This window comes from Lissotriton helveticus, chromosome 5_1 (genome assembly GCF_964261635.1).
Source record: "Lissotriton helveticus chromosome 5_1, aLisHel1.1, whole genome shotgun sequence".
NCBI lineage: Eukaryota > Metazoa > Chordata > Amphibia > Caudata > Salamandridae > Lissotriton > Lissotriton helveticus.
Window position 1 is genome coordinate 408,446,807 of NC_136065.1, and position 27,671 is coordinate 408,474,477.

A 27,671-nucleotide genomic window follows, 5' to 3' on the forward strand; every position below is an offset into this window, starting at 1 on the left:
GACCATAGTAATTCTGAAACATCAAATAATATAGCAAGCAAAGGAGTCGCAATCCATGCTGGTGTATTGGGCCGATGATTAGTCGTCTACTTGCAATTGTTAGACATTTCATTTAGTGGTGAGTTCCACCCTGAACAAGGTGACCGACATTATGGCCATACAAGGCTTGTAGAGACCAGCAGGCGAGCCCCATTTTCCACGAGAGTAAACACCAAAAGCAACAGAGGTGATAGTTGGACTTACCACCTTACATACAGTTACACTAAGGAAGCATTCTCCTCGAACTCTATAAAGATAGCCCCAATGTTATTGTACTTTATTTCTGCCTTTTCATATAGTGCACTTCACCGAAAGCTCTCAGACCATTACTTACAAAACGTTTTAGGAAGTATAGTAGACAACATGTTAGGTATGAGCTAACTAGAATGAGAATAATCAGGGGAAGATTTCTAGATAGAGCTGAGACTCCAGGGAGATGGGGCTCGATCTGAACAGGTCGACTAGTAGTGGAGGAAGGGAAGTAGAAAGGCAAACCTACGAATGTAGAGGGGTGACAAATAAGAGAACTCAGGCAGAAGGGAGGCTGAGAAGATTATCACAAACAAAAGTCTACCTTAAATATAATTTGAAAAGGGGGGGTGTGCATCTTTTTCTGAAGATCGTAAGAGTCTTTGAAGTTCTGATCTTGAGTAGGAAGCAGTTCGAAATTTGAGGGGCAGCACTAAAGAAGACTTGAATTTTTATGTCTCCAGAGCATGTTCCGGATATTTTTTGAGGTGCCTTATAATCAGATGCCACTGGATTCAAGCAAGCCGGGCAGAAGACGGCGGTAATGCCAGAAACTAGTCCTCTGAAGCTTGTTTCCGGTCCAGGGAAGGCATGGCTTGGCAGTTCGGGCTGGACTGTTCCCATGAGGCACAGGGTCAGACTGATTTGCATATAGCCATGTCTGAACTGGGGTGGCAGAGTGGGCTAAAGAACGGTGATGGATTAAACCCAGATCTTTTGACTGGGTGTGAGTGTTTGATTGGTTCAGATGCTCCGTTCATCACCACCACCCACTTTTGTACTTCTTCACCACCCCCTTTTGTACCACTTATAATCAGATGGTGCAACACATGTATTCCGGTATCTGCATACGCATACCTTTGTAGGTAAAGCAAGCCTTTACTGGGAGCCAGTAATTGTCTTTCATCACAGGGGTAATGAAATCCTTGTCTGGTGGGGGGGGAGATGATGTTGCTGAGGAGATTCCGGTGAGCATAGAATTTCCATAGTTAGGCTTCCAGATTACCAAAAGCTCACAATAAGATGAAAGTCGTTTGACTGAAAACGATCCTTAACCTCACAGAGGAAGCCTAACATTGCATCAGTCCAATTTTGCGATTCTTCAACATTAACTAGATAGCTCAGCTATATACCGTCTAAATTCAAGTTACAGTATTATTAGCTGTGCCAGATTCTAAACAAATGAAGTGCCTCCTGTCTCACAGTTCATGCATCACCAAAAGCATTGAGATCCGGCTTCATTCTAGATGTCTCTATGAAAGATATAAGACAGAACCATACCTGACTCGGCTGGGTCATAGTAAAAGAGCTCAGTAACAGCAACAGAGCCTCAAGTGGTAGGTGAATCCTAGTGAGGTCTTTTTTCAGCTGGTGACCTCTTTGAAGAACCTGGTGGATAGAAAACCCATATATTTCTGAAGTTGCCTGTGTACTAGTGCTGGGCTGAATGATTTGCTGAAGAGTGAATCAGGAGAAATTTGCCTTTTTGTTCAAACCACCCATACCCTCTCCAGGGGACAATTAGAAAATCCCCTACATTTCTTGCCTGGACAGAAAAAAGGTTTGTCTCTGATCTGCAAAGCCTACTACACGGAGGTGTGGGATGTCCAAAAGAATTTTGATTGCCTGCTTGCAGCCAGTCAGACTGTTTTAATGCAAAACCCCTTTGAATAAATCAAAGTAGGTCCATGTTTTAGGTCTGTTCCAATTCGCTGATATAATCCAGTCATTGTTGTGCAGTTGTAAAATATATTCACATGTAATTTTTTCAGTGGTATATGGACTTCTGCAGAAGTACGCCATTCAGTTTAAATAATTTTGCCTAGCACTGCTCTTTTCCCACAATGCCTTCAGGATCAACGTAGGCCTATGAAAGTCTCTGTAGTATAATTTACCATCTGTGCAGTATTTTGAAAGATAAGTCTGTGTGTGCTGTAGCAAATGGGGCTGGGGCAAGATCAGCATTGTGGCAAAGATATTCTTCTGGTTGGATATCTTTACCAAATTCATCCACATGTATGTCAAGGTGGTGGGTCCCTGAGACAATATATTTTTAGTTACTTGTATTACAATTTTGCTCTTAACAGCATACTCAGTCAAATCATTGTCCTTCATATTTTCATAAATGTGGGAGCCAAGCTCCACAAATGTTTGGTAGTATACTTTTTCATGACACAGCTTCACATAAGTATCCACCTCCTTCCTGGTCTCGTAAATGACCTGGGAATCTAATTACATCAGGGGAGAAAATAAAAACAGACTCTCAACTATTCTCTCATATACCCAGTCATACCATGGTTTATCACAGGAGATCCTTGACTCATGTGTATCCTAACACCACTTAGAATTATAGCAGAGACCCTACCACTCTAGATCTCCAGAAGCTTAATTTTTTATGTTGGTAAGAGGGGATTAGGTTAAGACCCCCGGTTACGTCCAGGCAGCTGTGCACATATTTTCCTGGTATTCTTTCTGATTTAAAAACCGTTTTTATTTCTGTAGGCACCCATCCTGGGGTTGCTTTTTCCTAGGTGACTACTTGGTCAGTCCACTCATACTTTGCATTTGAGTTTCTTAAGTGATGGCTCTTCAGGTACTGGTCATACATATTTAACATCGTGAACCGGAACCAATAGCCACAGCATGAACTGAACTCCTGCTGTTGAGCATCTGACAGGACCAGCAAGATAGAAGAAGCCTGCAGTCCAGCCCAAATTAAAAACAGAGTCACACTCTGGTGTGGATTCTCATTCTTATATGTACTCAAAGGTGAAGATTTGTTTTGTTGGAGCACTCTGATGTTTTCCACATAGTTATCATGAATTTATGGAAGGTGCAGATGGCTAGACTTCTCTCGATATGAGCATCCTATTGCCATGGATAGCTCTTCCAAGTATTATCCAAGAGGTTGTATCCCTATTTTCATTTCTATTAGATAGAATTTTGCAGCTTGTAGATCTAAGCATGTGGGTTTTATGATTAAACAAGATGGACTGTGTTGCAATGAATTGAGGCTAGTCTTTCATGGACAAAATGATCAGATCTTTAGTGTAAAATCAGGTTCTAAGTTGAGGAGTGCTCCATACACATTAGTTTAAGATTTGGCATGGCTTTCTTTTTATTGTTTTCTGGGAAATTATCCTTGTTTCTGTACATTACATTTTGCTAGTAAAGCATGTGTCTTTCACACACCAGTGTTTCCTTATTGGCATACTACATTTCGAAAGAGCACATGATCCTTGGGAGTTGTAATTGTGGAATTATTTGTATAAATTACAAACTCCTTTTCAATTGCTTTATTCAAAGTTGAACTTTCCCAACTGGAAAATAACAGCAGATTTTCCTGCTGAAAATATGGTTATTGGGTCCTTTTTGATGAACAAGATAATTAGACAACTATTTAGTTTTATCGTGAGAGAACTGGCTACTTCCTTTAGTGTTATAATGACATTGTTTCTTCCACAGCTTTATTTATTGGCTTGTTTGATTGTACTTCCCATTTGATAACTATAGAATCCTTTACACTGGACTGGAGGTATAACAATGTTGTTGCGTCTCAGATCAATTCCCATTAACACATATTCCATAGCGGACTCAAGTTGACCTATCTTATCTCAGCTAAGCACTAGGGATTCGATTTAGCCAAAGGTTTGTGCTGTTATTACCCTTCTGTTCCATCACTGATTTTGATAGTCTCATCATTTGACCAGTGTGGGAATATGTTTCCCTAGTGAATGCTTCTGAATAATAATGCACACCTCATGATGGGCAAGGAAAGGTTATGTACCTGTAACACTACCTATGTCAAAATGGGAGCAATGTTTTATGTGGACCGCAAGCCTGGTATACTATTCTAAGGTGGCTTGTGAAGTCTCATACTTTAAAGGATCCACACAGAAACTTCAGATGTTCAACAAAAGCAGTTTATTTATGAAGTATCTCAGCAATGGACTGCATCAGCCTCCCCACTGGCTGTTGAACCACATCTCATCTCTTGTTCTTACTCAACATTCTAATTTGAACTTTACACAAGTAGAACAAATAGGGTGAACTAAAACTAAAAGAAGATACCACATGAGCCCTTGTATATATGGAAAGCCAGATCACTATTATAAAGAATTCATCCAATAATATATTTTCTTTCTTCCTTTAGGGTCCAGGAGAACCACAAGATGTATTTTTGAAAGTATCTGCAGGTCCTAGCCCACAGATAAAAAAATTCTTTGTTACCATCTATACGTAAGTAGAAAAATCCATTTTTTAATTGTCTGTAAAATTATTTGAGGTTTTGATATGAAGCAACCCTCCTTATGAATATTATATTTAAAATGTATATAGCATTTATTCACTCTTCATTGCTTTATTAGCTGGTATGGTGATATAGAAATGTCATTTGAAGGCTGCAGTCTTAAAATGCTGCACTACAGATTTAAGTTCTTCTCTCTTCTGCAAATACTTCTAACCACAGGTTCCTGTGGTTAGAAGTCACATCTGGTGACAGTCTTGATCTGGAAGTTTTCATTGCAACCACCTCTGCGTGCTGACAAGTGGTGTCATTGGCTTCATGAAGCCCTTGCGCTGTCCCAGGAAGTGACAACATAGAGCCCTATATAGATCCCTTTCTTTCTGTGTCATTCGTTCCGCTCCCTACTTTGTCAGTTTACCTACACCAAAGGTTGTCTCCCAAACACACGTGATAAGGAAAATGTCTCTCTTGGAGACCACAGGCTCCAAACTATGCATCAGCGGCAGGAATCAGATGTCTATCATGGATACACACATCATAGATACCCCAACTGTCTGCATGAGGCGTCTAGGTACAACATCAAATAATGTAAAAAATGCTCCTGCAAGCACCCGAACTCTATCAGGGAGCAGGAAGTGAAAATGCACATCACCAAGTGCAAGAAATGAGGCAAGTTGCACTCAAAGCTGCAGTCCTACTCCCATTCCTGTTCTCAGGCTTGTACCTACTTCAGTTCTCATCTTGCTTGAAGTGACCATCCTTGGTAAGTCGAAGACAAAGTTTTGGAACAACCCCCAATTAACCAGAGCTCCCCCCCCCCCTCGGTAGCTTGGTTCAGAGCAGTCAGGCTTAACTTAGAAGCAATGTGTAAAGTATTTGTGCAACCCTTCAAACAGTAACACAGTGAAAGCAATCCACAAAAGAAGCCCACAGTAGTGTTAGAAAAATATACTGATTTAGAATAAATAAAACAAGATCAAAACAACCAAATCCACTTAGTAGAACCAGAGATATTAAATTGTAAAGTAAAGCGCCAACTGTGGATATCTGGTCATGCCGGACTGAGTCAAAGTCACAAGTTTATGCTGACAGCGATGGAGTGCGGCCAGCTATAGGGACCCAGTTAGGCCTGCTGAACAAAAGTACTTTCAATCCTGGTTGGCCGAGCGTTGCATGGATGTGTGTCAAAGATGCGTTTTGCAGCCAAGGCAATGCATCTGTTCCAAAATGCGGCGAGGCCCTTTTGCGTCCACGTCAAGGATCCTGCGAAGCCATGTGTAAGGGAAACGACACGCAGTTGGGGCAATGTGCCAGTTCCAAAAGTTGTGAGACTGCGATGCAGAGTCCTGCATTATCGTCAAGGCTGCCATCGACGAGAGATGCAAGGGCCTGCACTGGCGGTGGTTCTGAAGGTAACGTGGGTTGCAGCAGCAATGCAAGTCTTTGCGACGGGTCTAATCCACGCAGCAGGGGCAAGTCATCAGTTCTGCATGGGTTTGCGCCATGCAGCAGAGGAGATACATCACTTCCTCTGGCTCCACAGGCTGGCCGAGCCCCTTTGGACCACTGCCAGGAGTCCAGGACTAGGGTGACCCACTTGGCTGGGCAGGCTCACAGATAGCAGAGTCCAGGTGCAGATGCATGGTTGTTGGAAGCCTGTTAAGTCCTTGAGACTTCAGATCAGGAAGGCAGCCATCTTGCCCTTGGAGTCACTCTGGGTCCCATGTTCAAGAGATACAGATCCAGTCCTTCTCACCCAGGCAAGATTCAGCACAGCAAAGCAGGAGTCCAGCGGAGTGCAGTCCAGCAGAGTGGCCGTCATATAGCAGCATAGCAGTCTTTCCTGGCAGAGTAGCCACAGGTCCAGAAGTGTACTAAAGTGGTGGTGTCTGGTCCTGGAAGGTAGGAGAAGCTTCTAGACAGTTGCTTTGACATGCAAAGATTCCCCTGACTCCCCTGCCCTGGCTCCAAGCTGGCTGGAGTGACAATGCAGGGTTGTTAGGACACAGGCCTATTCAGGTGTAAGTGAGGCTGTGTCCAGCTTGTCTCACCCATCCTGCCAGTGAGGGCCTTCTAGTTACACCTAAGCTCCCAATGTGCGTGGCTGTCTAGGAGGAATACTCAAAGCCCAACTACCAACTACACACTGTCATGTGACCAGAGACAAGATTCAGCCACCAAATTACTAAGGGAAGAAAACCGCAAACACAACAAAATGATGAATGGAGTGCTGAAACGTGTCAGATACTCACCTCCATTGTTATTTTGCTCACCATGCCAACCCAGTTCGGGTGCAGCCTTATGCAAATCAATCTTGACCCTGCTCCCCATGTGAATAGTCCAGCCCGAACTGCGAGGCCAACAACTTTCTAGGCCAGAATCAATGGATTTAACCCTTATCTGTGACTGGCGGGGAATGTTTGACAATGTTCAGTATTCCATCCATCATCATTTTGTGTTGCTAAGGCAAGAAAATTCCATCTTTTTAAAAGTACTAAGAATATTGTTGATGATAGAATGCACTCCTAGTTTAATAATCTAAACAACACTTTGATATGCTCCAGGCCAGGATTTGCATGCAGAGTTGATATGTGTTTTGTCCCTGAACACAACAGTTAGTCAAGAAAATACCAGTGCATGGTTTCACACCAGATTCAAGCTGCACTGCGATGCAGAAATTGCAACAGCTATACTCGCAGTATTGTACAAGTTCAACCAAGTAATCCATGTTTTAACCAAATTTAACCATTATCCTCGGAATGTACACTTTTGTAGTCAAACAGTAGAATTCCAAACTTTAAATGCACGAGAAATGCCCATCCAGGCGTCTTTCTTCGGCACACGGAATGTCCTGTTCATCTGGGTATTTATACTGCTAACGTCCCAGTGCATTTCGGGCATGAATTCTCTTCGTCAGGGGTAGCTAGAACCAAAAAGAGAGGCAATCAAAGTGAGTAAAGGACCCCAATATGCTATGTGAAAACCACCATAGTGCATGCTCAAAAAGAATCAAAGAGAATCAAATGTGCTCGAAACCTACACCACTACGGGCTGAGCTCCAAAGGTTTGTTCAATTTAAACAAAAGAAGAAGCCGATTGTGGCGGTGAAATGTCGTTCTTTTAGATGTCATGCTGGTACACACAGTGAGGTATTTTTCTAATTAGAGTTCTGCACTTAGTTGTTTACATTTCCTAATCATGACAATGTCGATTTTCTTTAACTTTTTCTTTAAAGTTTTCTTTTGTTTAGATTGAACACACCTTTGGAGCTTAGCACGTAGTGGTGTAGGGTTTGAGCACATTTAATTCTATTTGATTCTGTTCGAGTACGCACCATGGTGGTTTTTCACATATGCATATTGGGGTCCTTTACTACCTTTGATTGGCTGTATTTTTTGTTACCTGTTGTTGGTGGTTTTATGACTCTGGGAACTTTACCACTGCTGATCAGTGCTAAAGTGCATATGCTCTCTATTGTAAATTGTTGTAATGGATTAGTGACTCCATGATTGGCTTATTTGATTTACTTGTCAGACCCTAGTAAAGTGCACCATGTGTGCCCAGGGCCTATAAATCAAATGCTGCTAGTGGGCTTGCAGCACTGATTGATTGTACCACCCACAGAAGCAGCTGTGGCTCAGGCCTGCCATTGCAGAGCCCGTGTGCAGTCTGGGACTGCCATGTCGACTAGGCAAGTGCACCCACTTGCCAGTCCCTAAACCTTCCTTTTTCTACATGTTAGTCACCCCTAAGGTAGGCCCAAGGTACCCTTATGGGCATGGTGCATTGTATGTAAAAGGTAGGACATGCCCTGATGTGTGTGGCGTGTCCTGAAAGTGAATTATAGCCAATTTCGTTTTTCAATATTGCAAGCCTACCTGCTCGCATAGGCCAGAATGGGCAGTTTGATTATAACATCTTATTTCTAACTGACCCAGGGACCAAGGTAGAAATTCGAATTTAGTATGCCTGAACGCAGCATGTTAAAATAAATCTTTTAGTGTGGGTAAATTTTACATTCTGTGTTTGAAAATACCACTTTTGGAAAGTATGTATTTTCTTGCCTAACCATCCAGCATGCCTCTGCTAAGTTTGTGTATTCCATGTCTGGTTTGTGACAGGGGACTGGAGAATGCCTTGGCTCCAGCAGTCTGATGGGTCAGGGCTGGGCTAAATAGGGCCTGCATTGAATAGAGAGTAGGGGGAGGAGATTTCCCTTCACTGACCTGAGCCCTCATATAATAGAGAGTAGGGGGAGGAGATTTCCTTTCAGCTACCTGGGCCAGGTCTGCTTTCAACAATGCTGTCTCCACCTCCGGCAAGGAAGCTGCACATAACTGGTTTTGGCTGGGCACAGGCACCCTCTGCCTTCAGAGGATAAAGGATTTACTAGTATAAATATTGGGAGCCAGAACTTTAGATCACTTTTGGGAATCAAGACGAAACTTTGCCAAGGAGAAGAACCAAGGAAGCCGAAGGAGGAGACTTCCTCTGTGCTGTTTTGCCATTTCTGGGGTTGGCCGGCGGTGGTTACTTTATTGCCAAGGAAAGGGGAAAAGGACTTTTATGAACTTTTCATAATCTTGAGGAAGAATCTCCAAGAGCTTGAAGTGTGCTTGCCTCCTGCCTGAAGTCTCAGGGCTACAAGACTTCACCACCAGCTTCCCTGAATTATCTTGCTGGGAATTCTAACTGCAGAGAGGTCCCTACTGTTGTTTGGGCCCTTAGAGAAGACTGCGTGTCGCTGGGAGCTGGAAGTGCGACACAACGAGGAGAAGCATGTCGCTGCCAGAACAGTTGCCATCCCATCGCCGAAGAAGCGTCCACCGCCGCAGCTGTTCGCCATCGCATCACTGAGGAAGTGTGTCGCATCCCCGGAGAAGCGTGTCGCTGCCGCAGAGGTCGCCATCGCATCACCGGAGATGCGTGTCACAGGCCTGTCACGGTTCAGAAGTTACCGTGTTGGCTGCACAGCCGTCAGGCGTGCACGCATCACACCCACTGTTGGGCATTGCATCAAAGACACCATTTTGTCGCATCATTCCGGATCGTCGCATCGCATCAAGGCGCCATCTTGTTGCATCGTCACCGGGCCGCAGTAAGAAACGACACATCAACTCCCCACACAGTAAGGAAGCGAGCCTCAAGAACCGACGCATCCACTCCCCTGAGTGTAAGGAACAGCACATCAACTTCCCTGCGACCCTTTTGTTTGTATTTGTAACGCATCCCAGGTACTTTGAGAGTGAAGTGTCGAATTTACCACCCACATTGAACTAAGCTATTTTCTGCGATTATAAAGCCTTATTTTTGATTACAGTATTGTGGATTTTTGTCGTTGGGTCTTTTGTTAAGTCTAGTAAAGATTACTTATTTTTCTAAACTGGTGTGATTTCCATTTGTAGTGTCTTCACTGTATTACTGTTTGTGTTCACAAATTCTTTACACACTGCCTCTGAGATAAGCCTGTCTGCTCGTGCCAAGCTACCAAGGGGGTGAGCAGGGGTTATTTTTTTAAAAATTCTAACAATACCATTATAGAAGTTACTTATTCGATTGAATGTCTCTGAACAGGACTTCTAGCCACATATGATCTGGTTATAATGTCCCTTTGACAAGGTCAAGGTCCAACTATTTGTCTGAATGTAATAAAATATGGCCGAGATTGGGCTACCTCTGTATATACAGGGGAGTGGAAAATACACAATATCAACTTGTCCAAAGGACAGGATGCTTCAGAAATCTATTTGTCCATTAAAAAAATCAATCAATGTGCTCTTTTACGTGCTAGTATAGTGAGTTTAGAAATAATTATGGCTGCATTCTCAATACTCTGATAATAGTCTCTTTGATCGTGTTAAGGCTCATGTTATGTCAGGATTTGGATTCTAGCAAGGCTCTGACTTTGCCACCTTGCTTCTGATCTACATGTAGTGGCTGGAAGTAGGCAGGAGACAGTAGAACCAGGTTTTAAATGCCCTGCAAGTTTGTGCACACAAGCAAATTAACATATCTAGGGAATTCACCAATTTTTCTCTGTTTTCACCCTACACTGGGAAAAGTTGGAGATATATTCTTGACCGGCTAAATTAATACTTTCTGAGTGGGTTAAGAGAGTTGTAGGTAAGGAGAATTTGCAATCTCCAGTTAAATTTAGGCATGAGCAAGTACAGTTTCCAGACCTACTTCTGTAAGCTATTGTAAATTCTTTCAGTTTGTAAATCTGCATCAGTTCTAGAACATATACCTAGATGTGAACTTTTGGGACTTTTTTTTTTTAATTCAACCCTTAATTTATTTTCTCATTGCAAGTAAGTTTTTCTCACTGATTCTCCTTTACTAATCTTCTTTTAATATTAGCATACATCAGACAGGCTTTAGTTTATGATGTGTCAGACAAATGGTATCTAACGTTGCACAATATTTTAGCAAAAAGGTTTTTTATTCAAGTTGCAAATTCATGTACATATTATAGCAAACAATCACCAAACTTGATTCCAAGCTTATAAATGTGTATGCCTAAAATCAGGAAGCAATCTGTAAATATTAAAAACAGCCTCAAATTGGTAAATTACAAACTCATGTACACTCTTTTATACAGGAACCCTGTCAGTAATGCAAGTTGAGCTCACATCTCACTACATTTCCCTCTTAAGCGCTTGTCTTAAGAGTAAAGGCGTTGCATTAATTAATTACATATAGAGATTTATACAATTTTACATTTAGAATCTAATCTTAATTTAGTTACAGACAATCCTCTTTTTTAGATCCATACTGTGGTACTATAACCTGGTAGCTGAAGGGTTTGTAATACTGGGGTTAAGCCTATTTGTCCAGATGCCAAAATAAATACGATAACATGTTGACCTTGACTCCAATCAATATGTCATGGACATTGACCAATAGTAATTCCACAACTCAGATATATTCTACTGATTTTAAGTAAGCTCTGAAAGTATTTGATGTCCTCGTGAAGCAGCATCTGCGGTCCATTAAATCCACCTGACATTGCATGTTCATTTTCCTGTCTACTGAAGTCTTGCAAAAGATACAGCAGAAATGATCTAAATTTGAACAATTACAAATGGTAGTTTGTATGAATTGTGATCATACCTGCAAAGATGTTGTCCCCAAACTGACAGCACAGCAACTTAGTCATAGTTTTCAGTGTAACTGACACTATACATGTTTTCATATGTGCAACATTTTAGTTGACAAAACCTATAATCTGCAGAAAAATTAATTGTGCCCAGCCTTACTTGTCTGATTACTTTATTTTCCAATACAGGGATCCCTGGCTCGCTGCTCCAATTCAGATCTGGCAGTTTTATGTTCATTCCTTGCAGCGTGTCGATATCAGCTGCATCACTGGGCAACTCACCCGCCTTTCTCTGGTTTTACGGGGGACCCAGGCCGTCAGGAAAGTGAAAGCTTTCACCTCACATCCACAGGAATTCAAGGTAAAGAAACACTTCAGAAGATACAGGTTTTCTTATTTTTTTCTCTCACCATAATTTTTCCTGACTTACCAAAATTATAACAAACGCATTGTCAGTTGATTACCTAGTATGTCCTATCTTGCTGAAGTGATAAATGTAATTCTGCACTATTTTCTTTTGGATACTTCTGCATATTCCTCACTTATAATACCCCCCAGGTGCCAGACTGCTTCCGGAAAACCTTTCCCCAAGTAGTGCTCTCTTGCGTCACTAGGTAATGCTGTGTAGCTCCACGCTGATTCCACACCGACCCAGAAGCGACAGAGCAGAGTGCTATATAAGTGCCAACCCTACATGCTGTCAGTTCCTTTCTTTCTGTGCCTTCCGACATGGAATCGAAGCTCCACTCCCAACATTGTTGGTTTTTCTGACAACTGAATGCTTTCAACAGTGTACTAGCGAACAATGTCTCCACCCAAAACAACAGTTTTCAAGTCAGGCTACGAATGTAGAAAGCAGATGTTGGTCACAGATCTGCCTGGGATGTGTTTTTGGTGTCTGAACTTGGTGTCATGGTTCTGAATAGCGCAATATGTGCACCTTCATGCATCTGAAGGAGATCTTAGACTGGGAGGCGAGGCTGTATGTCGCCAAACACAAGAAGTGGTTTTGGCCTCCGCATAGGTCTAAGTCTCGGGCGAGGAATCGGTCCTGATCCTAAGCCTGTTCCCATAACTGCTCAAATTTGTGTTTGAACTCCAGAGGTAAGTCCAAGCACAAGCATAAGAAAGTAAAGCTGGACTGGACCCCATCCCTCCACTCTGACGCCAAAGAAAAGCTGGGAGGGCACATGATGTTAGTCACACCCTTTCAAGGTCTCTGGCCACAAAACTAATTCCTCGCCTTATCCCCATATTGCTTGAATTTCCACGGTCATTGTCAAACCCTACAGTAGATTTAGGCCTTCAAGGAGGCTTTGAAGCAAATAATCTTTGTGCTCTAGACTATTTCTGGTGAGCCTTTGGACCCCAAGGAATTGCGGGGGCCCACAACGGGGTACAGTCTGCATGTCTATTCCTGCTGCCATCTGTCCCCTGAAACCTATCACAGGGCCCATACTGTCCCTGGTACAGACTTCATCTCCAGTCCTGAGATCCATGGCGGTCCCTTCAACACCATCGCCAATGTTGGCAACACCATCAGCAGTGTTGACACTACCAGCACTAGATAAGGACTTAGTGCTGATGCCATTGTTGTACCCTTGAATGATGTCATGCTACAAAGTTACAAATGTTCAACCTGTCATCATAGAACCTGACGGCTCTGCCATGTCCCACTTATTAGCAGAGGCACCGTTCTCTTTTTGGTCATGACTCTGATCCTATGCAAGAGAAGGGGTTACTCCAAGATGTTAATGATGGCCATGATGGGAGTAGCTTGATCCCCCTTTACTAGTTTGATGATGCCTTATATATTCATTTACAGAAGGCCAGTTGGGCCTTCTAATGGAAGCGAGTGTTTCATTTGCGGTGGTGGGCATCTGAAGCATTGCAGCTGCCCTCCATTTAGACCAAACAATGTCCTTACAGTGAGCTGACAGCCTGTTTGTTCACTTCTGAGTCCTTGCTTCCCTTTACCGAGTCCAACTTTAGTGTGGCTGAAGACTCAGTCATCTCGGCATTTCTCTGGCACAAGGCATTCTGGGCCTGTGTGCAGGAAGGCAAGCAAGAACTACTGAAAAGGTGGGTAGGTTTGCCCCTGTAGACATTCAACCTTCTGGTTAGGTGGTGTCCATGAGTCACCACTACCCACCAGGTGGTGGCTGGCATAAATAATGCACTCCTCAGAACATTCTCTGGACATTTTGAAGAACACACAAAGGACTACACCTCCTGTTTGATACATGTGATGGGACTTGAAGGGTTAGACCTTCTCCCACAGGTACCCAGGACAAAGAAGCGGACTTCAAGGATCAGTTGGCTGACCCCATGTGGCTGCAGGGACACAACAAGCTGCAAGAGACTTTTTTCCTTAAGTGCCTACCAACCTGTAGCAACTGGACCTGGACTGCAACCTGTGGTTGGCCTCTCTCTGACACCCTAAGAGTCTCCAAGTGTCTCCTCGGAGGTCCTAGGGGCCTTAGAAGTTTACTCCTGTGGTTGTTTGGGCACTAAAAGGCTGTTTGGAAACTTTTGAGAACTTTACTTCCAAAGCTTCAGCTGGACTTACTGGATAAAGGTACCTGGCTGGTAAAACCACAGCATCTGATTGGATTTCATCTTCATCCCACTTAAGAGTTCCCACACCCTCAAAAACATGACTAATACCATTCTGCGGTTGGAAAATTACCATTTAGAAATCTCTAAAACTCCAGAACTCCAGGTGCACCAGCCTGCTTCAGGTACCCGACCTTAGTTTCCAGAGTGGCAGCTATCACATCTGCAGGCGCCTGTGCAGAGAGGATTTTTCTTCTCAAAAAATGGCAACATCTATTTCTGCATTAGAACCCAGAAGAAATCTCAACATTTTCTTTTTTTTAAAAGTGACAAAGTCTCTTTCTGAAGTGGTTCTTTTTGACTTCCATATTTTCACAGGGATGAATCGAATTTGTGTATATGACTTGGGCCCCATTACGGTCTACCTAAAATCGCGCCTAGGTATCGATCTACCACTGCCATCGTCTATCATTGGCTATCTGAAAGAAACACGCTTGTTAGATTCCTTACCTTAGAATAACCCCCAGGCGTCAGACTGGATCTGGAAAGTTTTCGTCAGCAGTACCCCTGCACGTCGGTAGGCGTCGTCTGCGGCTCCGCGTCCGTCGTCGGCGTCATGATCGCCGGGATGATGTCGCCGGAGTACTTATACACCACCCTCGTACGCTGACGTCTGTTCTTTTTTCCGCACCAGGAAGCGCAGATCCGGGAAGAGCGTACCCTTAGTTATTTTCCAACTAACTTTTTGGACAATTTTGCCTATCTTTTTCGAGTCGACTTTGACTCCTGGTGCCAGTAGGGATGCCCAGTTTCAAGCCGTGTGACACCTGTCACCGACTGATGTCGGTTACCGAACCCCCACCGCTGGTGTCTCTACTGTCTGGGGGCCGACCACGATGACAAGTCATGCCCCGACTGCCGGGCCTTGAGGTGGAAAGCTAGGCGGGAGCGGTCCCGCAAGTTCCTCGAGATCCGGCAGTCCTCACCGTTGGTCGGGATCTAAGTCCTCACACTCCGGTAAGTCGAGGCATGGTAAAAAGAAGTTGAAGAGACGACATCGCTCTTCTGACTCCCCTTGCCGGTCGCGCGACTCGGCCGAGGGTTCGGGTGGCATACCCGCACGGCTCCGCCGGAGCCGCAGGAGTCGAATCCGGTCCCACACCCTCCGGTCCCTGGACTCAATGCAACTCCAGGGGAGATTTGAGACTTCCTCGTAGCCATGAGGACTCTCTTCCCACCGTCGTGGCCTGCCGGCACGCTTTCGGCCCGGCAGGTTCGACTGGGGGTCGTAGCGAGCCGGCGGCTACGGCCCCGGCGCCGTCATCGACTTCGGTCCCGATGCCGCAGGCCCCATGGGATCCAGGCCTGGATCCCGGTCGACACCAGTTGACCTTACGACTCCTCCGCTGGCGCGGACCCCCATGGTGCCGCTCCCGGCACCGTTCTCGGACAACACCGTCCCTGGTTTCAGTCAAGGGCCGGCGTCTGAGCGGCGCCGCTCGGCGCAGTCTCCGGCGTCGATGGGTGAGCCTTTCGCTTATGACCCGCTTCTGTCCTTTATGCCTGTTTATCAGGACACGGACGAAGGGGAGGACTGGGAGGGGTATGAGGACCCTCTGGCACAGCAGTGCCAGGTAAGTCAGGACTGGGCAGATGAGCTAGGGGACACTGGTTTTATCTCTCCTCCTTCCGTGGCTACGGAGGAGGGAGCTACTTATTCTGTGATGCTGCGTAGGGCGGCCACAGCCTTGGGCCTTGAGCTCCCTGCAATGGCCGTGAGGACTAACCTCCTCACTGAGGTGCCTCAACCGCCAGTAAGCTCTTCGGAGCTTCTACTGCAGTTTAATGAGGCCCTCACTGACGTTCTGATGGGTACTTGGTCCAAGCCCACCACAGTTTCTCATGTGGATCGGAACGTGGCCCTGCGCCAACGCCCAGCCCCGGGCGACCCCTGCTTTCTGTCCATACATTCCACCCAGGAGAGTCTTTTTATCCAGGCCTTCACGTCCCAGACCGCCTTTCCGACCGCACCACCGGACCGGGAATCCAAAAGGATGGAACAGTTTGGCAAGAAACTGTTTTCCTCCCTCAGTTTGGGGTTGCGAAGCATTAATACCGCATGCCTTTTGGACCGTTACACCCACTCTCTGTGGGATACAGTGGCGGACTTGCTGCCCCAGTGTCCAGAGGAGGCCAAGGCACGGCTCGCCCAAGCTCTTGCTGAGGGGCGGGATGCAGCACGGTATTCCATCCGATGTGGACTTGACACCACAGACTCGCTGGGTAGAGCGATGGCAACGACGGTGGCGATTCGTCGTCACACCTGGCTGAGATTCACAAACTTCTCAGGGATGTCCAGAGTACTCTCATGGACATGCCTTTTGATGGCCGTTGCCTCTTTGGCGACAAAGCGGATAGTGGGCTGGAGCGCTTTTAGGACTCCAGGGCTACGGCCAGGTCCTTGGGCCTGTCAGCCCAGCGCCAGCAAACTTCTGCTTTTCGCTCCTAACGTGGCCACGGAGGGGGCACCCCCGCACGTTCGCCCAGCCACATGCCGCAGAACCACCCGGACGTTCGAAGTCACAGCCGTCCGCCGCTGCTTCACTCAGCGTTTGGTGCTTCCATTCAAGACACCCCCTGGACCGATCCACTCCTATCGACCTTCGGATTCAACCCGGGCCGATCAGCCATCCGGTCCAGCTCGCACTGGACGCGACCTACAATGCTCCCCCACCCTCTGGATCGCATTGGATGCGACCCCTTTGATCCGATCTGCCTTCGCCTTCCATTTACTGGCGAGACATTCTCAGCACCAATTCCTTATCACAACCCGGTCCTGAAGATGATCCCAAACAAAGAGGATAAAAACAACGTCGACAGTCCAGCGCAATAAATGGCGCAGCCCCTAATGTGGCTCATCTAAACCAATCCTGCAAAAACTTTGGAAAATTTAGCTTTATAAATTACCTGGAGCCACATTGTGTTTTACTATTCACTGTACATATTCATGCACCAGTCACTTTGCGCCATATATGCTGAACACAAATGCCACTAGCATCGTCACTTTTGTGTCAACTGCACATCCTTAGCACCAAGTGCAATTCGGGTTGTTTTGTTATTTGTTTACTTACAGGGCTGCTACAACTGTACCTCTTTATTTTGTTCTTGTACTTTAATTATACGATGCCATGAGCGCGCCTGAAAAAATCATTGAGTCTCCTTGTTTCTGTTTCTGTAATGCTTTATGCATACATGCTTAATTGTCTTCTTATAAGTCCAGTTGGGATACTGTTTGTTTATTCGCAGAACCAGCCTCAACGCGGTCACGGACTTGCATTCCGCCGTGGCGGAGCAGGGGGACAGAGAGCCGGTCATTTCACATCCGCTCTCGCAGCATCTGCCTCAAAGCCTTCCTAGTCCGAGCTTTCAGGCCCATTCCACGCCAGTGGGAGGCAGAGTTCGCCATCACCTCCTCCACTGGCGTACCATAATTTTGGACAGGTGGGTGCTGCAAATTGTCCAAAGGAGCTACTCCCTCCCCTTCGATGCGACCCCTCCAGCCATGCCATGCCACCACAGTACCACCGCATGTCGGGGGATCACTTGCAACTTCTACGGGAGGAAGTTACGGCCCTCTTGGCCAAGGGGGCCATCGAGCGCGTTCCTGGCCCAGAAGTGGGACGGGGTTGTTACTCCCACTACTTTCTGGTTCCCAAGAAGGGCAAAGGGGGCCTACGCCCTATCTTGGACGTCAGGAGCATCAACGGCTTCCTCCAGAAGGAGAAGTTCAAGATGCTGACGTTAGCTCAGGTTCCAATGGGCACAACATCGAGGCAACCTCTCCGACCACATCCTGATCTCGGAGGGCACTGCGAGACAGTTGCATTGGTGACTCACGGACCACGATTGGGTGAGTGGCAGATCCCTCTCCCTTCCCCAACCGGAGCACACAGTGGTGACTGATGCGTCCCTCCTGGGATGGGGGTGCCACATGGGAGAGGCGGAGATCAGAGGCCTCTGGTCTCTGGCGGAGTCCCTGCTCCATTTCAACCTTCTGGAGCTGCGGGCGATCCGACTTGCACTGAAGGCATTCCGTCCCTCTGTCCGGGGAAGTGTAGTGCAGGTGTTCATGGACAACACCAAGGCCATGTGGTATTGCAACAAACAGGGCAGGGTGGGGTCGTGGCCCCTTTGTCAGGAGGCTCTATGCCTTTGAACATGGTTGGAACATCAGGGCATCACCCTAGTGGTTCAACACCTGGCAGGTTCTCTGAACGCCAGGGGAGGACGAACTCCGCCGTCGGTGCATGATGGATCACGAGTGGCGTCTGAAATCGGATGTGGTGCAAGGTCTCTTTCAGCAGTGGGGAGAGCCTTGGTTGCATCTATTCGCCACAGAAGAGAACGCGCAATGTCATCAGTTCTGCGCGTTGGAGTTTCCAAAGCGGCACTCGCTCGGAGACGCTTTTTGTTGCGAGTGGAGTTGCGGTCTGTTATACGCCTTTCCGCCTATACCACTTCTGCCCAGAGTGCTGGAGAAGATCAGGTGCGACCGGGCTCAAGTCTTCCTTGTGGCTCCGGATTGGGCATGAAGATACTAGTATCCCGAGCTACTCAGTCTGTCAATCTATCCTCTGATTCGACTGCCTCTTCAGGAGGAACTTATGTCGCAGCAGCAGGGGAATGTCCTCCTCCCGAACCTGTCCAGCCTCCACCTCCATGCGTGGAGATTGAGCGGCAGCATTGATGCCATTTGACTTGCCTCCTGAAGTCTGTAATGTCATTCTGGCAGCCAGGCGTCCCTCCACAAAAACGGTACATGCCTGCAGGTGGAACAAATTTGTGGCATGGTGCACAGCAAATGCTGTGGATCCCTTTTCCGCCCCTCTTTCTGAGGTTCTCCTCTTTCTTCTTTCCCTGGCCCAGCAGGGCTCTTCTCTGGGCACCATCAAGGGATATCGTTCAGCTGTTTCAGCCTTCTTGAGGCTTCCTGATCCGCCTTCTCTTTTCAAGTCCCCTGTTGTAAATAGGTTCTTGAAAGGCATTACTCACATGTTTCCTTCTGTTCCTTTCATAATGCCTCACTGGGACTTGAATCTGGTATTAACCTATCTGGTGTGTGCTCTGTTTGAGCCACTCCACAACTGTCCTCTTCGTCTTCTGACTCTCAAAACTGCTTTCCTGGTTGCCATCACCTCTGCCAGGAGAGTGAGTGAGCTCCGGGCTCTTTCCTCTAAACCTCCTTTCCTCTCTGTCCATCCGGACAAAGTTGTTCTGAGGACTCTTCCTTCTTTTCTACCCAAGGTGGTTACTGCCTTTCACATCGGCCAGACCATTACCTTGCCCACCTTCTTTCCGCCTCCGCATCCTTCGAAAGATGAAGAGAGGCTCCACCGTCTGGACCCAAAACGTGCGCTTTCTTTTTACCTGAACCGCACACAACAGTACCGGGTAGACAACCAACTTTTTGTTGGCTACCAGGGCGCTAAGAAGGGACGGGCAGTGCACAAACGGACCATCTCTCGGTTTGTGCATCAAGGTCTGTTATTCCTTGGCTAAAAACGATCCTCCTGAGGTGCTGCACGCCCATTTCATTCACGCCACGGTGGCTACTACTGCCCTGGGACGGTGAGTCCCTTTGCAGGACATTTGTCAGTCAGCTACGTGGGCCTCGCTGCACACGTTTGCCAAGCACTACTGCCTCGACAGCCAAGTTTGGAGGGATGGCGTCTTTGGCCGTTCGGTTCTCCAGGACTTCCTGGTGTGATCTTGGTTCGCAGACCCACCACCGGGGTTGGTATTGCTGGGGTATCTATTCTAAGGTAAGGAATCTAACATGTTTCTTTCAGATGCACAAGTTACTTACCTTCGGTAACGATATATCTAAGAAACATTAGTTAGTTAGATTCCTTACCGCCCCACCCATCCCCCCCATTTCTAGGGTTAAGTTCATCCCTTTCATGGCCCTAGTTTCATGGCACCAGTGTCAGTTTCTTGCATGGCTCTGCGTTCCTGGCGCGGAAAGCTATATACAGAACTGACGTCCGCGCGCGAGGGCGGCGTCTAAGTACTCGGACAACATCATCCCGGCCATCACGTCGCCGCCGACGGATGCAGAGCCGCAGACAACGCCTATTGACGCACAGGGGTACTGCTGACGAAAACTTTCCGGATCCAGTCTGACGCCTGGGGGTTATTCGAAGGTAAGGAATCTAACTAACTAATGTTTCTTACAGATATATCGTTACCGAAGGTAAGTAATTTGTGCATTTGTTCTTTTTGGCACTATTTTTAACTAAATGTTTAATTCATATCCATTTATATCATTCAATCATTAATTCAATATTACATTTTATTATCATTCAATCTTTAATTCATATCTGATTCCCTTCATTGTGTTTGTCCTTTTGATTAATACATTGCTCTCTCTTTTATGTATTAAAGTGGGATTTTTTTATGTTGTGTCTTCAACATTTTAACTGTATTGGTGCTTCTAAATGTTTTAGACATTTTCTTTAAGTTAAGTCTGTTTGCTCTGTGCCATAGCTACCAGGGGCTGTGTGTCATTGTTAAACTACTGAAACATTTTACTGAACCCAATAGCTTAGTGATATATATTACTAGTGGTGGACTTCCATCCACCCCAACTAATAAATCTGCTAGATACTTCTAGCTGTACAATCCTTACCTCAGAATTATCACCAGACATCAGACTGGATCTGAAAATTCTTGAGCACTACCCCTGCGTTCTGCGCCGGAATTGTTGGGGGCTGTGCATATGCGTTAACCCAGCATGCTGTCATCAGTTATTTTCGCACCAGTCAGTGGATATCCCCAATGTATTTTTGACGAACCTTTTTTCAAGCTGTTTTTGAAAAACAAATTATTCTGCTGTGCTCGGGATTTCCCCTAAGAAATCAGAAGGCTTCAGACCCTCTGGTGCCTGTCACACTTGGTTTGTGGTGCTTGAAGCAGGATCATGACTCCGAGGACTGCTGTGGCATGAACCGAAGGAACCGGAGTTTTGAGGAGGCACCTGTCGTGGTGCAGTGCACCACGACAGGTGCCTCCCAACACTCTCGGTCCCGGTCATGCAGAAGGTCTTGGTTTTACTCGTGGTGCCGCTTCCGAGGATTGTCATCCCAGTCAAAGTCGTTGGGTAAGTTCCACAAACAAAGGAAGTCGAAGCAATTTTCTACTTCACCACACCAGTCCAAGTCCTCAGATGAGGAACAGGAATGACGACATTGCTCAATGTCTCACTCCTCCGCAGAACCTGTCCCTGGGTCTGCTTTGTGCCACCCAGACTTTCCAGGAGCCAGAGCGCCCTGGCCCAACTCAAGGAGTTTTATGAGGCCGTACACTTCATATTTGGGTGGCCGGACCTCTCAGGAATGCCTTTGGGCCTACGGGTTCGAAAAGTGCCCCTACTGGATTCCCGCCAGTGGGTCTGCCCTTGGTGCCATTCAGGCCCCATAGATCCGGTGCAGGATCTGGAGCAACTCCACCCACAAGACAGCGACCATCCACGGAGTCCGCTCAGGGGCTGTCGTTCCCAGTACTGCTGATGCCCCGCAGGGGTGGTGTCACAGCCACTCACCTGAAACACAGGCTTCTGCAGAGGCGATGAACGCCCCCCTGACCTCCTGAGACGCCTCTAGACACTTCCATGGTTCAAGGGAGTCTCAACAGGTGTCCCAAAAGGTAAGGGGTTTTGAAGAGAGAGAAAGACAGAGCCTTTTTCTTTTGATAGGCCTGGCGCGGGAGATGATTGGGAGGGGTATGAGGACCTTTATGCATTCCACCACCCCATTGTTGAACCAGAAGACAACTGGTATGAGGAACTGGCTGATGCAACTGGGCTACACACCTCACCAGACACTGGCTTGATCTCTCCTCCTGACATGCCTATGGAGAAGGTAGCTTCCTTTGCAGTGGTGGTGCAGAGGGCAGCTGAGGTCCTAGACCTAGTGCTGCCCTCATTGGCAGTCAAGAGGTTCAGTAGGTGCTTCTGCCAGGAGTCGCCCCATTGAACCTCTCCTTCCATTCAATGAAGCCCTCACAGATGTCCTGCTTTGGGCCTGGCCCCAGCCCTGCACAGTAGCTCCTGTGCACAGGGCGATTGCCAGCTGCCATCTCCCCACTCCTGGGGATCATGGTTTCCTCAACCAGCCCCAACCAGCATTTCACGTCAGAGGGCTTGGTGGTCCAAGCTTCAACCTCCAGAGTTAACCCTGGCACGTTCCCTAGCTCTCCACTGGAAAGTGATTTCAAAAGGCGGACACTTTTGGCAAGAGAATGTCCTCTTCCGTCAGCCTAGCACTGCGGTTCATGAACACTGTCTGCCTTTTGGGCAGCTACACACACACACACACACACACACACATACACACACACTGTTCCAAGCCATACTCACCCAAGCAATTGATGACAAGCGAGATGCAGCAAAGTTTACCATCATATGTGGGCTGGACACAACTGGCTCACTAAGCAGAGCGATTGCGCCGTCGGACACCATGCCTGGTTGAGAACCAGTGGCTTTTCAGTGGATGTCCAGGCTTCGGTAATGGACATGCCCCTTGATGGCTCTCACCACTTTGGTGAAAAGGCAGACTCAGCACTAGAGCGCTTGAAAAACAGCAGGGGTATGGCCACATTTTTGGGCCTATCTGTGACTCTTTGCCAATCTCAGTCTGCTTTTTGTCTATTCCTTGGCTACGATAGGCGCTACCAACTGCGTCCTTTCCTGCCCAGCCAACAAGGCCAACGGGCCTCTCAGTCTTTTTTGGTCGCAGACGGAGTTCCCTCAAACTACGTTGTCCACTGTCCTCTCCCCACCCTCCCCGTCCAGGCGCTGCCCAAGCCCCTTTAGTTTGCCATTATACCAGCACTGGCACCCAGTGAAAAGCAGGATTCGCCCTCACCTGTGTCACTGGCAGTCCATAATATCAGACAAGAAAGTTCTTCAAATCATCAAGAGGGTCTCTTCCATCATCTTTCTTGAAACCCCACACATGCCACCTTCTCACCACAGGCTAATGAGGGTCATATCTCCTTGCTTCGTGAGGAAGTGCTGGCTATTTTGGCCAAAGAAGCCTTTGAGACGGTGCCAGCATCAGAAGTAGGCTGTGGTTGCTATTCCTGCAACATTCAGGTGACCAAAAAGGGCAGAGGTCTCTTTGCTATTCTAGACCTCGCCTTCTCAAATTCTTCTTGAAGTAGAAGTTCAAGATGCTCACATTAGCTCAGATCCTGTATGCCCTCGATTCGTGAGACTGGATGGTAGTGCTGGAGTTGCAGGATGTCTATTACCACATCCCCATTCTGCCTGTCTACAGGCATTATCTGCGGTCCACGGTGTGCCTCACTTTCAGTACGCCCTGCTCCCCTTTGGTATTCCAGTGCTCCTCGGGTGTTTATCAAGGTAATGGCGGTAGTTGCAGCACATCTGCGGAGGTCAGGGGTTCCAGTCTTCCCCTTATTCGATGACTTTACTGTTGAAGGCGAGCATGGCCCAGGCAGTCATCTCCCACCTTCAGACTACAGTCGACTTTCCATTCGCTGGGGTTCACTATCAATGTGCCGAGGTTATACATAACTCTATCGCAAACGTTCCTTTTTATCAGAGCTGTTCTGACACAGTGCATTTTCAGGCCTGTACTCATGAACTGCGAGTCCAGGATATTCAGGCTATGACTCTGATGATTCAAACGCTATCCTGGGTTTTGGTAAGACTGACTCTGAGGTTGTTTTTTTGGCAGCCAGGCATTCCTCTACCAAGATGGTATACAGTTGGAACAAGTTTGTCACACGGTGTACATTCCAAAGCATTAATCCTCTTTCTGCACCCTTATCCCCTTTATTGTTTGTTCTTTTTATGGCCCAGCAGGGCTCTGCTCAGGGCACTGTTACGGGTTACTTATCATCCATATCGGCTTTCTTGTGGTTGCTGGTCAACCTTCTTTATTCATGTCACCTCTTGTGACTCGTTTCCTCAAAGGACTTCCACACCCGTTTCCCTCCAGGCCATTCATTATGCCCAATGGAACCTCAACCGAGTCGTAACCTTTTTCCTGTGCGCGCCCTTCGAGAACTGTCCACTTTGGTTACTGGCCATAAAACCGGCTTTACTGGTGGCCATATCATCGGCCAGGTGGATCAGTGAAGTGCTGGCACTCCCTACATGATATCCTGTCCAAACAAACTGGTTCTTAGAACCCTTGCTTGCTTCCTTCCAAAGAAGGTGAAATTTTTCCATGTAAGCCAAAATATCACCTTGCCTACTTTCTTTGCTTAGTTTATAAAGAAAACGAGAACTTCCACTGTCTGGACCCAAAAAGAGCACTGTTCTACTTTGATCATACTAGAGAGTTCTAGGTGGACAATCCGCTCTTCATTGAGTATGTCGGGGCAAAGAAATTGATGTCTGTACAGAAGCAAACCATCTCATGATGGATAGTGCTCTGCATAAAGATCTGCTATGTATTGGCCAAAAAGCAACCACCTGAAGGTTTGCATGCTTATTCCACCAGGGCCATGGCTGCGACCACTGCATTAGCTTGGGGAGTCCCTGTCCTGGACATCTGTCAGGGAGCAACTTGGGAGTCTTTGCACATGTTCACTGAGCACCACTGCCTGGGCGGTCAGATTCGTTTTTGATGGGTATTTTGCCCATTTGGTCCTGCAGGACTTTTTGGTCAAATCTATATGCGGATCCAGCTCCAGGGAGGTATTGCCTCGGGATCTATTCTAAGGTAAGGGTGCTCTGTCTAGCTGCTAATTCCATACAACTCTCCCATCCTCCCCACTCTGCAAACTGATTCAACACCAGTTTATTGGTATTCATAGGGTCTCTGAGCTTCTGACTTGGAAAGGTTGTGAAAAGAAACTGATATCAATGCGCTGGGGTGGTGCCTATATAAGCACCGCGCATGTTACTTCTAGCTTCAGATACCGCCGCTGACACTAATCTGAATGACTGGAACTATCAGCACTCAGAGGTACTGTTCAAGAAATCCTGGATCCAGTCTGACTCCTGGGGATAATTCTAAGGTAAGGAATCTGCGGCTAGATAGAATTTCTACCAGATAAGGCATTACCAAAGGTAAATAACTTGTTATTCATGTTCTTATACTCAGTCTGTAGTTTTCCTCTCTCTTATCATCTTGTTTCTGGTGGTCAGAGCCGATTTAGTTAATTTCAGATTGGGTGTGGGTTCATTTCACAAAAAGATTTTGGAGTACGTTAAGTACTACTTCAGTAGTACTATTTACCTCCTATAAAAAGCAATTTACAAACCTACCGGTGTAGATTTCTGCCTCTCCTGGTCTATACACACATACTTACACTTTTTTTGTAGTTAACGTGGTAGTGATAGGAGGAAGTGGTAGGAAAATGAGGAATAACTACTACAAAATTTGTGAGGTTAAGGTAAATTTAAGGAGGAACTTAGGGATGAGTGCACACATACCAAAACACATACCAAAAAAAGACCTTTACAGTTCACAAAATACACTTACCTGTTTACTACAAACCAGATAGTGCCTAAACAGACTTACACAGGCTTGAAGCAAAGCCTTTGGATTAAGTCAAACACCTCAAATGGCAAACCACTGGTACTGCAACCCAATCCCTTAGAAAACAATACCGGCAGGGAATTAAACTGCCACCTCATTGGGATTAATGTTAAATTAGCAGAGTTCATTCTAAATGTAAAATTGATATATTTTTTTTTTATTGAGTGTTAGAAATTAAGTATAATAAGAAAACTTTTAATTAATACATTTAATGAAAAAAAGAAAGTAACTTGTTTTTTAAGATGTAAAAATATTTATACTAAATACATAACTTTGAACTAAGTTTGCTACAAATTAAATGAAAATAAATTTGGGTGTGAGGGTGGGTGATTTTACAAAAATGAATATTTTTACATTCATTTAACATATTTAAAGTATTTTATAATGTAATGCAAATTTAACTTGAAGAGGTAATATCTTATAGTATTTTCATTGTAATTAGTTTCATTTTAATACCAGATGTTTTACATTTTTGTCCACTTATATTTTACTTTAAAATATTTTTGTATTTATCCTTTTTTTTATAAGCTTCTTTAAATTACCCTATGTGTTTAAACAGGGAGATCTCCTCTAGCAGTTGGGAAGTTACTAATAGTAATTCTACATTCCAAAATTGAGTTGTAGGACACTCCACCTCCCCTAAGGAGGAATTAGAAACATACACATAGGTGAAAAACTCCACTCCGGTGAATAGCAAAGGCGACATTGAGAGTTACACCTTGAGTAGAGCTTAACATGTAAATGTACCTTATTGAATAGAACTCATTATGTCTCTCTTGGCATTCGGATGCTGGGTGATTCAGTATTGTCATCCAATCCAGCAGGTGGATTTTTTATATATGTTTTTATTCTTTTTTAAACAAACCAAAACAAAGTCACTACATATTGGTATTGGCAATGACCACAATTAGTCAACAATATTTCTCAGTGCATCATTTAACATTGTCAAAAACAGAGATAGAAAAGAACAAACAGCGGAGTCTTCTAGCAGTAAGAATACCTCAGGTCTCACAAGAGTGTAGCAGTGTATTAGGTAAGTGGGAGTCCGGGTTGTGCCACTGGTGTGTTACAGGTACAAAACTGCAGCTGGTGAAGGGGACCGTAGATGCCCAGACATCAGCTCTGATTATTTGTTACAGTGAGATTCTGGAGGGGATGTTAGCAGGGTGTTTGTATGCATCCCGGATTCTGTCAGCCTGCCCAAGGCTTCCCTAGTGATCCCCACTGGGTTTCCTCCCCCAGTGGTCCAGGGGTCCCTAGGAGAGCATGATGATCACATGGTCCTATCAATGTACATCCCCCATAGTAGTCTTTGGTGTCATTCAGGGCAAGCAGGTTAAATTTTTCACTTCTATGTTTCTGATGTGGATCTCCGAATATCCACCCTCCCGTCATCCTACCCTGGTGGGTAGCAGTGTGCCTCTGTGCATGCCCACTTCAGTAGAGTGGTCAGCCAGCGCTGGACATTGGGGGCTGTGGGCACCTTCCATTACAAAGAAATTTGTCGATTCAAGAGAACAAAGGAGATGTCAATAAAGCTATGCAATTGTGTGTCCCATTTCGGATTTGGGCAAATTCCAAGCTGGCATGACTCGGATGAAGGCGTAAGGGCATGCTCTGTAAGCTCGGCAGTAATGCCTGTAATCTCTTCTCAGGATCTCAGTATCACCGGGCACTCCCAGACCATGTGGTAGAATCCGGCCTCTGACACCCAAAATTTAGAGTATTCGGGGGATGTCGCAGGAAACATGATTTTAGTGCGTTGTGGTGTTAGGAATGCCTGATGCAGATAATTGAACTGTGCGAAACAAAACTTGGATTGCGGGAGATCGCTTTCACATGTTGAAGCACCCGGGACCAGAGCTTCTCTGTCTACAGTTGTGGGTGAACACAGTTCCACCTGGTT

The 27,671-nt window shown here is 46.1% G+C and overlaps 1 protein-coding gene across 1 annotated transcript in view; it reads left to right on the forward strand.

Annotated features, from left to right (window-relative positions):
* The window catches only part of NPHP4 (nephrocystin 4), a 941,192-nt gene that overhangs the window by 860,972 nt on the left and 52,549 nt on the right, over positions 1 to 27,671 (forward strand). The window contains exons 26-27 of the mRNA XM_078642627.1: positions 4,442 to 4,527; positions 11,823 to 11,994. Coding sequence (XP_078498753.1) covers positions 4,442 to 4,527; positions 11,823 to 11,994 — 258 coding nt within the window. The remainder of the gene's footprint in view (positions 1 to 4,441; positions 4,528 to 11,822; positions 11,995 to 27,671) is intronic.